Below are 16034 nucleotides of genomic sequence, written 5' to 3' on the forward strand. Positions count from 1 at the left end.
AGAAATAGTTAGGTTTCTAGACATATTCTTCTGATTTTAATTTCAATTGTTTTACAATATCAGTCATATATAAAAACTAGATTTGAAATTATACACACACACACACACACACACACACACACAGAGTACATACATGCATACATAACACAGCAATACCAGTAGATATTTTTGTAGAAGAAAACATCTCTCTCATCCTCCCTCCCTATTCTTTTCCTTGTAAAAATTAAGCAGGCAAGGAAGACACCACTTTACACATTATTCATTACTTGCTGAACACTGCCCCAAAGCTGCTTTTCCTTAGAAAAAGCAACCATTATGCAAAAACAGCTAGGAAATCTTTTGAGTTTACCATGACTGAATTTCATTACAGTGCACTTAGCTACTTAGCTACTCATTTCCTGATACCAGATTCCTTCTCCTATCCCCTTCTGCTAATATAAGGATGCATATGATAAAAATGATTTGATTAGCATGTTCAATGATTACCATTTCTGATAAATGCTGTCATGTTATTCCTTTTACAAACTAGGACTGTACATTTTCTTAGTTTATGAATCTAGTTTTTAAAGGAGGCAGAAAATCAAGACCTTCAGTTTTAAAAACTTTCTAGATTAATATGATCACCTATAAAAATTATTTATGTCACCAGAAAAACCCACGATTGGGGAAATGGGCTGCTTATTTATTAACCCACCAACTAATAATGCAGGTTTACTATTCTTCTTGTTTAATTTCTGCAATTAAATTCAGCTTTTGTTCTGGTTACTAAAAGATATTTTCATGTGCTTATTTTGTTTTTTAATTGTGTATTATTTGCTCCCTGAACATTTTGTCAGATAGCAATGGTGTATTTTGCTCAGCTTGTCCTATATTTTGGCAGACAAGAGCCAAATTAGTAGCTTTATTAAGTCCCCAGTAAGCTATCACACATAGTGAGGTCCAAGTAATGTTATGAATAAATTGTGTTGATATAAGTCTACTTCTTTTCCATTTTAAAAACAACAGATATTTTACTACTAATTTTTAACAATAGAAAAATAGCATCAAAACTATATATTTTCCTTAAATACTTATTACAATACAGGTAGTCTTCGACTTTCAACAGTTCATTTAGTGACCATTCGAAGTTACAACAGCAGTGAAAATAGAGCATTTTTCACTTACCACTACTGCAGCATCCCCATGGTCATGTGATTAAAATTTGGGGACTTGGCAACTCTCATATTTATGACCATTGCACTGTCCTGGGGTCATGTGATACCTTTTTGTGACCTTCTGACAAGCAAAGTCAATGGGGAAATCCAGATTCATTTAAAAAACCATGTACTAATGTAACATCTGCAGGGATTCACTTAACCACTGTGGCAAGAAAGGTTATAAAATAGGTCAAGACTCACTTAACAGCTGTCTCACTTGGCAACAAAAACTTTGGGTTCAATTGTGGTCGTTAAGTCAAGGACTACCTGTATTTTGACAGTAATGTTTTATAGGGTCCCAACACACATGGTCATGTGAAAGAGTATGGAAAACAAATTGGAAGCATGTTCTTATCGCTAGCATTATTTGTAAAACAGGAACTTTTAAAAATGTATTTTCTATATCTTACAAAATGTACAATCTTATTTTAAAAACTTATGCCAGCCCTGAAAACAGAGTTTTCCTAGGATAGCTTATAGTGCATTAAAATCACAATATAAAAATGCAATGTTACAGGGAGGTATTAAAAGACTTAAAAAGAAATCTTTTTTTTTTTAAAAAAAAGAAAGTCTAATGACTGAAATTAAGAGCCAGTGTGTAATGGTTAAAGGCGCCAGGCTAGAAACTGGGAGTTCTACTTATGCCTTAAATACCAAATGTACCAAATAATCTTGGGACAATCTCTCTCTCTCAGCCTTAGGAAAAAGGCAAGGGCAAAAGTTAAAGCTGACTCAAAGGCAGAGAAAAAGAGAGATATTGTATTTATTATTAGTGTGCAAACCCCCCCCCCCCCCCCCCCCCCCCCCCCCCCCCCCCCCCCCCCCCCCCCCCCCCCCCCCCCCCCCCCCCCCCCCCCCCCCCCCCCCCCCCCCCCCCCCCCCCCCCCCCCCCCCCCCCCCCCCCCCCCCCCCCCCCCCCCCCCCCCCCCCCCCCCCCCCCCCCCCCCCCCTTTTAGTATATAAACAATGACAAATTTATGTACCAAGCTATTTATTTACCTGACAACACTATCACAGATTCCATGCCCTCCAAATTTTGCAGGTTCTACTGGGGCTCCAGCTTTCCTGATCATAACTTTGAGAGTTAATCGTCTTCCTTTCATACCAGCTGCCTCCAACCTTCGCTGGATCTCTTCTGAAAGGTTCAGAAGGAAAGCTTCTGCTTCTTTTGCCTTGAAATAGGAAAAATGGATTCTACGCATGTTAAAAGATGTAATCAAATCAAAACTGATCTTCATTATTGTACTAATAGATGCCAGCAAAAAAACAACATTAAATACCATTTAACAATTGACAATAGGTATGAAAGACAATGCAAATGTGAAATTTCATAGAATGTTTCCTCCTAAATACGAAACCTCTTTTCTGAACTCAAAGAGAGCTGTTTTGCGCAATTTCAAAGCATTTCAATCTTGAAAACACGGCTGTAATGTTACTTTATGCTCAGAATGGTTCCAAAATGTTCAAAACAACCCGTTTTCTACTCAATACAGAGCTTTTAGTACACGGGGGAAATTTCATGGTAATTTTTGTATTCAAAAATGTTCTTCTGAGCCATAGCTCATAAATATATTACTTAGGATTTATATAACTATTTTTGTCAATGTACTTGTATACATCTCTTCAAGCATCTTTATATAAAATAAATGAACATAAGCAGGATGCAGGATATTTAATTTTTTCAAACTAAAATTACAGACATACATTTTTGACTATGAGACTGATACATGATATGAAGGATTAGGATCTACCATATTCTTATCACACACAGCACCAGCTCTCATGGTATATTCATGTAAAAATAAATAATGTTGCATAGTAGAAATGTCTACAAATAGTTTCTGAATCTGAAACAAATAATACTTTTTGAACTACTGTAAAATGGTGCCACTATATATTTGATCAAATTTTATTTTCATATTTTTTTATATTACACATTTATGTACATATTGACATTCCACATAATTTGTGAATCACATATAAATTTACAAAAGTAACCTTGAGTTACTTTAATTATTGTATTGGCAATTAATTATCATGCTTTATTGGCACCTGGCCAATAAAGAATATTCCATTCCATTCCAATGGGTAGACATGCATGGGAACTGCTCTACTGAATTCTAATTAAAAAGCTTCTAATGAATGCTTAACAAATTCTAAGATTCCTGTAGCATTTGGAAGGCCACATTACCTAATGCTCATCCACGTTCTCATTCATATAAAAGCACATTTCATTTATTTATTTATTTAATTTATATTGCCGCCTATTCGTATAAATAAGGAATTAGAACAAAGAAATTATAGCCCAGTAACATGCAATCTTATAGACCATTTTGAAACAATGATTGTTTCACTTAAATTTGATTTATTTTTTTTACCTGTGAAAATCTTATACCATAATTGATCTCAGCTGAAACAGACTTTCTTGTTTTTTCTCTCTGAATTGGTCTGTCATCCAAACCACGGCAAAATCTATATAGCATTTGTCCAGTTTTTGGTCCAAACTCTTTCTGAAGCTTTGACATTGTGATACACTGTAGATCTCCACAAGTTTTTATCCCCATAGATGACAGCTTAGATTCTATTGTTCTTCCAACTCCTGAACCCCAAAATAAAAAATGTATTTTTGTATTAGAACTCTACACCAGAGAAATTATTAATTTAACAATCATTGTTACACTATTTAAACTGAAATGTGTATTGTATAAATGCATAAAATGTTATAAAGTAGCAGATGTGACAGTAGTTTTATATCTCAGAGAATGTTGCCTACAATTATACAGAAAGATTACACTTTACACCATCTAAAATAGGAATAAACGCCAGGCTCAAATTATCCCATTTTGGACACATTACGCAGAGAACCAACTCTCTGTAAAAATATCTAATGCTGAGAAAGAAAGAAAAAAGGACTACTTGCAGGAAGATAGCCATGAGTGCAACTTTGGGAGATTTAAAATAAAAGGTTGGGGATAAGACTGTCAAGAGAAAAATCTATATATATGGTTGCTAGGAGTCAAAAATGACTTGATGGCACATAATTAATCGATTAAATATGTCTTTTTGTCTAGACTTCTTTTGGCTGAATATTGTTATTTTGATGTTTTGAATATTTATTAAATATAGAGAGGATTAACATAATCTCAGGATGCAAAATCTACGCCCTGCAATTTATCAGATTGGTATTCAAAATTTGGATTAAAATCCAACTCTCTTTTTATGACCCTATAATCCCTTCATTCCGGGTAGAATCAGGGCGACTGGATGAAGCTGAGGATTTACTGGCCAGATACTCTTCCTGATGCCATAAGGGTAGGGGTGTCAAACTGGCAGCCCAGATGTGTCACTCACAGGCCATGCCCACCCCAGCTCCACGAAAAAATGTTTCGATACATCATGTGATGGCAACGTGACACGGCAAATTTGACACCTGTGCCATAGGGAGTTTGCAGCAGATATTTTTTTCTTTGCACTCTAAGAAAGAAACATCTGCTGCTATATAGGATTCAACTCTCAACCTTTCAATTGAGAGGCGAATGCTATTCAAAATTTGGATAATGTATATATGTTGCTTTATCTTCACTATAAAGAAAATAGCCACTTTGATTTATTAATGACCCATTACTTTTGTAAAGTAGAGCTAAAGCAACTCTAATAAAAACTTCTGAAGAAAACTAAGAAGGAATATAATAGAAAAATGCTACCTGGAAGATGTATAATTAGTTGGCTCCTGATAAAGTCATCTACTTCTTCAGGCTTCAAATGATACTGCCCATCAGGTTTTGCTCGGCGAGTTGCCAGCCTGGCCAGTAAAATATTTGAACCTATAAAAGTTCAATATTGCTTTTAAGCAGTATTTCAACCATTTGGAAGATTCAATATTTTTCCTACCTTACACAAGAAGAAAGGCAGGATAGTTTATAATGGAACTCCTAGTCATATACCATAGGGAGACTAGGGAAGACCATTTTATTCATCAGCATAAGTAGAATTATAATTCAGGTCCACCATGATTATTATCATCTTATATAGAATTAGTTATTTCAGTTCCAACTATCATTCCTACTAATAATCATTCCAACAATCTTACATTGATAAAAACATTTTTATTACCTCTCAAAATATTTTAGCAGCATAGACTGCTGTTTTCTCTTTCTTGAAATCTACATATAAATACAGGTAGAGTGGACTTATCCACATTTCAGCTAGTATCATATTAATTGAATTGTGGTCATATGAAACACAAACTGGTATTAATTTACAATTTGCATTAAATTGAATATCTGGTTATTGAACCTGTACTAATTGTGACCTAGCTAAATGCTGGGATAATGGAACAATGACAACCAGAACTTCCTCAGATCAACAGTTCAGATCTTTTGCAAGAAGGCTAGATAAATACACACAGGAGTATTTATCTGAAAACATGGGGAATATTTTTGTTGCTGTAGTTGCTGCAAGGTACTGACTGAACAGCAATTTACTCATTGTTGGCTGGACTGAGCATTCATTTGCTCATGATATTCCTTGCCTATGGGTAATTCTATGGCTGATCCCAAAATACTTTGCAGGGATTGGTAAATGGAACAATGCTATTTGGAGTATGATATGCTTAAGTGAATGTGATTAAAGATCACATTTAACTGACCTTACCCATAGACATTAAGCTGAAAATATCTCAGATGCAACAAATATTACAAGTATTTCCACTGTGTCCCTTTATATGAGAAAAATACTACAGAAGAAGGCAGTTGGTAATATATAAAAGCCTCTAAGGCAGTATGTATTTCTATTTATCTTCTATAAATGAAGAGTGGAGAAAACAAGAAAAATTAATTAGACTTCGCACAAATTTCTAATATCTAATCATAAACTTATTTTATTCCTGTGATTAATGCATTTACTTTATGGAAATAAAACATTGCTTTTACTTAATAATCTCCTTTACTTCTAAATAAACATTTGTAGAAATATACTAACCTATTCCAATTGAAGCGGAACATTTGGTCTTGTTTTTTATTTCTGCACGAATAACATTTGCTAGTTCATCTGATATCAACCCAGTCTCTGCAAGGATTTCAGTGGTATCTACCAGTGCTTCATCACAACTGACAGCTTCAATGTTATGAGTATAGCTATCAACAAAGTAAAGGAATTAAAAAGAAATAGTAGGAATAGTAGTAGGAATAGTAGGAACAAAATTTATTCAAAATTAAGCATATTTAAAAATATTAAATACTCATTTTACAGTGAAACCACAATATATAAAGATTCCAATTTGTGAAAAAAAGATTTTAAAATACCTATTAAATTTATTTGCCACTCATCACTCCATATGAGATGCTGTATTGTGAAGTAGCAGTAACCAGATTACATACTTCATTTTATAAGTAAAATATAAAACCTGAACCTGAGAAGCATAGTTGTTTTAACTTTTTTTCACATATTTACATCCGATTGTTTAATCAGACATCAATAAAATCCCAGGTTGGAAAGTAGAATAATGGAGCTTGGCTTTAACTAGTTGGCTTAAGGTAACTATGTTAATTTGATTTGTAATTAAAAATAATATCCTTTGGTAATAAAATTTCTATTTTGCTGAGATTAAATGGTAATCTGATCTTGGAATAGCCATTATTCAGAAATGTTTGGGTGGCTTTTGTGAGATGAGGCTATAGAAAAAAAGAAGTAGAAAAATATGGGATATTTGTACATTGCTGAAGAGGTACTTAATAAATTCATAAGTATGATAATAAAATAAATAGCATATAATATTTTATCAAATTACATTACAAAGTAATCAGCAGAATTCCATAATAAAAGTTTTTGGTAGTTATTCTTTCTCAAAATTAAATATTTTAACAACTTATATAATATGAAACATTTACCTTGCCAATGTTTCGTACATAGTTCGTGCAACTTCTTTGTATGCATGAAAGTCATAGGGAACAGCTTCAAGATTTGGGCACAACTGTTTTGCTTGTCCAAAAAACATTCCATTCTTTATACCAGCTTGCCTAAATTAAAAACAAAAAAACAAAAACAATTCCGTAGGGATTCAAAACCAACCGTTAATAAAAATAAATAATTATCTTACATGAGGCATATTAAGCAATTAAGAAACTATTTCATTCTATTTTTTATTACTCTTTTTTCATTCTATTTTTTTAAATTCAATTATTTATGTTGCATAATATAGTGGCAAATAAATACCTTAACTCACAAAGTGTAATATTCACACTGTAACTTGCACAGCAAAAGCTCAAGTCTTCCTACAAATGTGTAGGAATATTTTAAAAATTCTTTAATAAACAACCAACTAAATAAATATGCTTTATCTATTTAAAGATAAAAACTGTATTCTGCAACCTTCAACTGACAAGAAATAATTTTCTCTTACCTGGCTTCATAACTGCAAGATGCAATTTCCGCCATTGATGACACAGAAATATCAAAATCACTTTTACTCAATTCGGCAGAATCTTGATTATCATCATCTGTTGAGTCATCATCATCAATTTCTATTTGAAAATAATTTTATTAAGTCATTATTTACGTTTTAAAATTGAATTTGATTTATAGTAATTAAAAAGTTACTTAAGAAAATATTTTGTATATGTAGAAATCTGCAACAGGGTCCTTCCTTCCTTCCTTCCCGTTAACAAATCAAATAATTTACTTGCTATATAACAAACCAATACCCAATAAAATACACATTGCAAAAATGCAGATCAATTTGATAGTTTTTGATACCTGTCTTCATATTTAATGTACTGTATTTGTACAGCTTAATCTGTCTCACTTTAGGAAATTCAGAAGATATGCTTGACAGCAAATGCCCTTGCAAATATTATTAGACAAACCTATTTATTACTGATGAGAATTCTAGGTATACAGAATTTTTTGCATGCTGCTGCTAGCTACATTCAAGCAAAATTCTGTCAATTAACTCTATAACTGTTAACAGCAATAGCAATAGCACTTGGACGTATATACCACTTTCACAGTGCTTTACAGCCCTAACAATCTGGGTTTTCATTTTGCCAATCTCAGAGGGACTGAAGGCTGAGTCCGCCTTGAGCCTGTGATAATCGAACTACTGGCAGCAGAATTAGCAACAATACTGCATTCTAGCCATGCAGCATTTTTAATTTCCCACAATTGTTTTTCTGTGGCAGGACTCAAATTGTTATTATCTTAGTTATTGTTATAAATCTACTTATTTTAAGCCTGGTTATATAAATTAATCTGCAGTATTTTACAAATTAATTTGGTGTAAGCTTCATAACATTTAACTAGATCTACTTCCAAACAACCATGTAAAGGATTGTGTCGTTATAACAAATATTGTAGAGTTTGATATAACAAACTTTCTTCCTGAAATGAGAAAAGATATTTCCCCTTTTAAATTGAAAAAAATAAATCATTTTTTAAAAAACAATATACTTATTAATCCAAAGGACTTTTAAAAATGTTTTTAATGAAAATGGAAATAAATCTAATATGTGATTAAAATAGAAATCACAAAAACATGCCAGTTTTATAGGTAATGCACATCCACTTAAGCATACTAGTAAGTCAGAATGTTTCAATGATTTCCTTTGATAGTATGATTTATATCTTAGTCATTATTTCTCCCAAATATAGATATTTTATAAAGCCATTAAACATCCTTTTTGCTGTTACATTCTGTCCAAATTAGGCAGAATTATGGAGAAAATTGGCTCTTGCAGTGAACTGCATACTAAGTATTAATAAAAAGGAATAGTCCAGAGCTACAGCATGCAAAAACAAGGGAAGTTTCTCTTCTTATATAAGTAAATATTGTGAGAAGCATGCACACATGTAATTACTTCTTGCTAGAAAAATGTAATGGATGAAAATATTCCTCTCCCCTTCCTGCCTCATGTAAAGTACAAAGGAAGTCCTACTCTAGCACTCTAATATTTTTAGAAGAGAAAAATAAGGTAATTTGGATTAATTTACACATAAACACACACCGTGAAGGGTTATGCTTTCTTCTCTTCAGTACTTCTAAAGGTTGCTAAAAAATTTACAGAATGACTTGAATGTGAAATTTATGGTGCACTTATTTTCACAAATGATAATCAAGATAAAGAATGTAGTGGATGAGAAAAGTGGGAGACAGAACATGGACAAGCTGCTATCTTTGATAGTTCATCACTATCGTTCGGATGGCTGTGTCATTCAAGTTGTCCAACATATCTGCAAGTGCAAATTAGAGCAAATTATGCCCTGAACAACAAGAACAATGTCCTTAGTCCATCTGTTTCTCTGCCCTGGCATTAGATGATGTCATCATCTTGTCTATCTTCATGACTTCGATGGGCTCCTCCACAGTGCAGTACAGCAGATCCCCCCTTAAGTTGATGAAGTCACTTCATGTAATTCAGGGGCAATGGAAGACACATTTTTCTCACTGGAAGGCAAGGTAGAGAACCTCTCATCAAAAGTTGGGAAACTAGACAGACGCATGGTGAATGTGGAGCAACGGATGGAGAAAGCAGAGGCCAGGACCAAGTCTGTGAAAAAGAAATCGCTGAGAATAAATCTGTATCTAAAGTGTGATAAAAAAAAGTTGTTCTCTAGAATGAGAACTGAAGATATTGGGCTTGGGAATACTGGCAGATGTGGATAAGGCAATAACTCATTCTTTATGCATGTTTAATGCCTTCTGTCTGTGTGCCAGATTTTGCCAACACATTGTAATTATCGTACCTGCCCTTAAAGATATATTCCAAGATAGAAGTACAGAAAGGGATGCCATCAAATGCAGAATAATGCAATTGATGTATAAAAAATATTAAAGATTGAATCCTGGATCTCTTTATGAAAATCAATTTGTCCAAAAAGAGGCAATATAAGCAAGGACAATCCTCAGTAAATAAGCAGGTTGTAAAGATGGGGCTGATGTTGCAGATACCTGAATCAAGTTACACTAAGAAATTCACTGATCTTTAAAACAACTTTATCTAGTAGATTGTAGAGAAGATCACCAGAACAAAAGTATGGGGAATATGAGGTACTGATAAATGATATTTATCAGAACATGATTAGTCATGTGTAATAAATTGTCAGATTTCATTCACACTTATACATGAATGAACTCTGTTGTATGTAGATGATTTATTAGAGTGGAATTCATCAATATGCTAAACACATTTGAACATCTGCCCATCCAAAGCTTTTATTTTGTCAGTGCCTACCATCCTATATAACATATTGCTAATTAATTATTCCATAGTGCAATAAATTAGCATATTTCTTACTTTTCTCTAACAGCTAGCAAGCTAATAGTTATATTTCTTTACTGATAAAATACCTGCAAGTAAATATACACTACAAAAAAATGCAGATATTGTGAAAAAATATGCAATTAAAAATTGAATTATCTGCAAAATATTTTTTTTAAAAAAACACGTGTTTGTGTTTGCCTAGAAAAGAAAAAACATGTGAGCCCAAGTTATAAATAATCTTATTTCCATGATATGAATGGGGAGAGATAATGTTAATTTTTTCTTTTCCTTCTTGGAAATGCAAGCAGTTTATAAAACAGCATGCATCACCATGGAAATCCTTCGGTCTACAAGAATTTTTGAACAACACCGTTATACAGGACATTTTGCTCAATTTTATAACATTGAGCCTGTTAACTCAGAAATGAACTATTTCTGACCAGACATTATTAAGATAAAACAAATTTTATGTCTTCTATGATAGAATTTATTCAATAAAATGAAGAAAAAAAAAGGAAATGCAGGTAGAGTGGGGCTTTTGTGGCACTACAAAGATTATACTATATTAATTATGCCAGACACTGGCTCAAGATGGTATTTGCTCCAAATGAAAAGGAATTTATTCTAAGACAAGGTACATAGAGTCACAGAAACCTCTAAGATTCAGACAGACACAAACATATTTCACTTTTTGGTTATTTTGCTCAAATGTTAAAACTGACATTTATTGTGTGTGTGTATGTATGTATATGATATAGGGCTGTCCATCTTAAATAGAATAACGCTGGGTAACTCACAACATATAAAAGTGACAAAAAATAAGAAAATTAAAAGCATCATGCACAACAACAACCAAGTCACCATAACACTCCTACCCCAAATATGCATGAACTGGATTCAGTTCACATCTGAGCCCAATGCCTGGATGAAGAACCAGGTCTTAATGGTCTTCAGACTTCCAGATGTCTAAGAGAATAAGGGGCTTCTGGTTCTCAGGGAGGCTGTTTCATAGGGCAGCATCTGCTACAGAGAATTCTAGCCTCCAAACTCTGACCAGATGACATAACAGAGAGACCTATGTTTGATCTTTGGGACAGGAAAACACCCTCAGTGTGAGACAGTCCTGTAAGTAAACTGAACCTATGCTTTATAAGGCTTCAAAGGTGATAACTAGTATCTTGAATTGCACCTGGAAAGAAAATGGGGAGCCACAGGAGTTTGCCCATATGGGCAAACTGCAGGATGCCCTGAACTCTATTAGCCACTTCATTCTCCACCAGTTGAAAGTTTTGAATGATCTTCAAGGCAGCTAAATATAAACAGCATTGCAGTAGTCCTACTGGGAAATGACTAAAACGTTAAGGGACCATGTGCAAGGCCTCCCAGTCCAACAATGAGTACAAGTGGCACACAAGATGAACATACACAAAAACCATCCTAGCCATAGCTGCCCCTTCCTCTTTGAACAGGAACCACCAATCCAAGAGGACTCTCAAATTTCACACCAACTCTTCTCAGGAGAAGGCTATTCCATCAAGAGTTAAATATTGCAACTCTTCAGTTCCAGGAGAAAACCTAAAACTACACTACCTTGCCAGGGTTGAGTCATAGTTGGTTCCTCTACATTCAGACCTTCCCAGCCTCAAGGCGTAGAGTAGGCACCTGAATAGTATAACTTGCTTGGACTGAGGTGGGGATGTGCAACTGAGTGATGACTGCACCCAGAGGCTTCATGTAGATGTTAAACAGGAAGGACTCCAGCTTCAAATATATATTAAATAGGAGAGATGAGAAGATTGAGGCACTATATATAAGGACAGACTAGTATCTCTCCTACTTCATCAACACTGATTACAGAGAAAGCAGAAGAATCATTGTAAACAGTATCTGTAGTCCCAACTCATTAAGTTTATTCAGAATACCATAGTCAGTGTCACTGAAAGCTTTCAAGTGATTCAAGAAGGCCAGAATAGGTGCAGCATCCCCATCCTGAGACCTCAATGGACCATCCATAAATGAAAACAATGCCATCTTAGTACCATAACCAACCCACCCTGAAACCCAACTAAAATGGGTTCAGGTAACCTGCTTCCTCTAACACACCTTTTTAATGGGAGCACTCACTATTCTCAAAACAACCATCCCTAGAAAGGGAAGGTTGGAGACTTAATAAAAGTTATTCTTGATGACAGTCAGACAACCTACCGCCTCCTTCAAGGCAAGAATTACTGGTAGCCCTTGACTTAATGCCAGAAATGGAGCCTATCCATTGTAGTTGTAAGTCATGATGGCAGTAAAGCAGGTGACTGGACCATTTTTTATGATCTTTTAAAGTGATCGTTAGGCAACTACCAGTCATAAAATAACTTTTATCTTTGCTATAGGCCATGTCACAAATGCAGTCACGTGACTACAGAACACTGCAAATGGCCATAAATTTGGATTGGTTGCCAAGTGCCTGACTTGTAATCATATGACCAAGGGGGCAAGGGCAGGGTGACTATGAGAACGAAGTACCTTTGGGGGGGGTTTTATTGTAACTTCAAATGGTCACTAAGCAACTTGTTGTAAATTAAGGATCCCCTTTAACCCTCCGCAAAGACACATTAAAAATTGCAGGAATCCAACCACTTTCCACCTTACAAGATGAAAGAACTCAAGGCAACAAGAACTCTGTCCCCTTCTTCAGAGCCACCCAATTGAAACTCTTCCCAAATATTTGAGCAAAGGCATCCAACAACCACTTGCATAGGATCTGCCGAACTCAGCAAATCTGAGCAACTTTATCCAACAGATGCCAAAAAAGTCTTGAGAGAGGCCTTGCGTGAGCTCCCCCCTTTACCAGGAAAGGACCTAATCACTTGAAACAGCTCTTGGCCAGCTATTGGCAGATACAATAAGGAAAATTAAGCTTGTTTCACTGCTCTTATTACTACAAGGCAAATGCTAATAAAGGCTCTCGCCTATACTTGGATCAGGTTTGTTCTTTGTCTTTCTCTACAGCACTCTAAATATTACTTGTTTTATTTAATCTCCCAAATCCCTCCTCAGTAATTAAAGGGCTACAGGCCCACTATTACAGGGACTCCACACAGGAACAGCCCATTCCAAGATTCTTATTGCATGTTCACTTCAGGCCATAACTAACGCCTCTAGAAAATCATGTACTAACGCTAAAGGAACATTGCTGAGTTCCCTTTAAAACCCCACTGGGTCTATCAGTCTCCTGGGGTGAGATGATCAAATTAGCCCTTCTTCCTTGCAATGGTCAGGACTACAGGAAGTAATCTGTTCATGGCAAGAAACTGATGTAACACCCATCAACACCTGATCATATTCCAATGTCCCATAGCAACAACAACAATCAAATGTGGGACTTTCTCAAGTCATTTTTGACTCTAGCAGAAGAATGATGTCCCAAGGACTATCAATTTAGGGAAATTCCTTGCCATTTCAATCACAGAATCAAAAAGTTCAAGTAGGAATATTGTTACATACTGTAGAAGGAAGGGAGGGAGGCAAGATGTGGTCTTGGCTGATCCTTGAGGCCCAAATTCACAAACAAGGCTTTACATCCAGCTATGTCTGCTGCAGCATCTTTCAGGGTTAACAAAAACTCCCAATAGCAACAGCTGTATCTCCATCCATTCCTGGACTCATGGCTGATACCGCAGGACTGATACTGGTGCTAGGAAGTGTGAGCTTGAGGCTACTCAGATTTGCTGCAATGAGGGTGTCAAGACCGACTCGAACTTTCACCTATATTCCGCTTTGCTCACAGCTTGACAAAGAATACAGTGGTGGTGGATTGGTATGCAAGAGTGGGGGGAATGGCATCCAAACATTGTCAGTTCCTATGAGACATTGCTTCCCCCTCAAGGACACCTAGAACAGATGTAACAGGATGGCCGGCTGGTTCTCATAACAAAATGAACAGAAGTGATTGGTGGACATGATGGACTATGGGTGGCCCATGGGGAAAAGGGGATTAACTGCTCGTGCTTGTGCGCAGGAAGCCAGAGCTGGTTTCAGTTCTTCTGTACTCTTGGTAAAAATAATGACGGAGGAGTTTCTTTTCCTGGATTTACCTACTAAACAGTTGACATTAAATGAGCTCTTATGGACTGCTGGCGCTGTTGTGGCTTGCCTCAATGCTGGGACTTGAGGCATACTGGTACTGCTGGGGCTTGAGGTGACCAGTGCTGCTGGGGTTTGAAGTCAGTGCTGGGGCTTGAGACTAGCTGGCATTGCTGAGCCTTGCTGCAGCCCTGGGCTTGCTATGGCACTCTGGCTTGTGCTGGGCCTGAAATAAAGAGCTGAAGCAGTGGTAGCTGATTGAGACTGCTGAAGGCTACCACCGTTGAGGAGTGCTGCCTCATGTCTTGTGCTTAGGCAAGCCCAGCAATTCCTAGTGCCCACCTGCCCAATTGGTCCATAGATCTGCCGCTCTGCTTGGCTGGAGGTTCTGCCTCTTCTCACATCATAGTCACAGAAGGTCTTAACTTATTGGTCCACATGACAGCAACTGGGACTGCCCGAATTTCAGTCACTAAGCAGTGAAGTCACGAGATGTCATGCTTTATGACTGCCTCACTTAGTGATGGAAATCCCAGTTCCATTTGCCATTGTAACCCAAGGATTATCTGTATTTTCAACAGCATTGGCTGGAAAAAAACTATTAAATGTTTATTTTATTGCTCAAAATTCAAACCTTAAAATATTGTTACCAGCTTTAGTAAAAGGAAAACATTTAGATAGAGTGAAGAACTATAAAAACATGAATATGATAGCTGAAATCTGGCTGCACAGTTTTCCATTATTTTCAATTTTGAACAAGGAACATTCGATGTAAATAAAACATAGAATATCCCCAAAAGTTCCAAATGCAGGAAAAAAAAAAACAAAGCAAACACTGGAATATCTTTGGCAGGTGATGTGGCCCTGCCTGTATAAGACTACCATCCCTTAACTGGATTCCTAACAGCACCCCCCAACTGCAGCTTTTGTTTACATAACACTTTCTAGTCCTGCCTTGAAGATCTCAAGTAAATATATTGCAATAGATCATACAATCTTGGGATTAGATATCAAATAAATTGCTTTCATGTAATTTACTATAATCTTGCGTCTATATTTACAACACTGAAAAAATGGAAACATAACCTTAGATAAAGCTTGACTTTGCTATGAGAGATTTCTTATTTAAAAAAAACACCTAAACTCACTAATTGTACAAAGAAAAAAGTTGTATAAGATTCACTGATAAAAAAAACATATAAAAAGGCAAGTGCTAGATTAGATCATCTAGCCCAGCATTCAATTTTAACAAGGTTTCTAAAAAGTTAATTAGAAAGTATGAAAACAGCCCTTCTGAAGTGTTTGTTCTTAACACTTGGCATTCAAATATATACTGAACCTAGCTATGTAGGGTAATGGTAATTGATATACACACATTCTGCAGAAAAATAGTTTAATCCACAATTGAATTCATTTAAATTAGTGCCATCTTTTGGCAACTGTGTTCATAAATCAATCAATCTGTGATGTCATGATTTTATTGCCTTCTATAGCTTGGTACATG

The 16034-nt window shown here is 35.7% G+C and overlaps 1 protein-coding gene across 2 annotated transcripts in view; it reads right to left on the bottom strand.

Annotated features, from left to right (window-relative positions):
* Positions 1-16034, bottom strand: part of REV1 (REV1 DNA directed polymerase) — a 42880-nt gene that overhangs the window by 8524 nt on the left and 18322 nt on the right. For both annotated transcript variants that reach the window (XM_087967141.1, XM_087967142.1), the window contains 6 exons: positions 7597-7717; positions 7085-7213; positions 6177-6331; positions 4901-5020; positions 3575-3795; positions 2196-2368 (listed from right to left, as the gene is read on the bottom strand). In XM_087967141.1, the coding sequence (XP_087823267.1) occupies positions 2196-2368; positions 3575-3795; positions 4901-5020; positions 6177-6331; positions 7085-7213; positions 7597-7717 (919 nt within the window). The remainder of the gene's footprint in view (positions 1-2195; positions 2369-3574; positions 3796-4900; positions 5021-6176; positions 6332-7084; positions 7214-7596; positions 7718-16034) is intronic.

This window comes from Notechis scutatus, chromosome 5 (assembly GCF_049901735.1).
Source record: "Notechis scutatus isolate UNSWTSFEM ecotype Mainland chromosome 5, rNotScu1.2, whole genome shotgun sequence".
Classification (NCBI taxonomy): Eukaryota; Metazoa; Chordata; class Lepidosauria; order Squamata; family Elapidae; genus Notechis; species Notechis scutatus.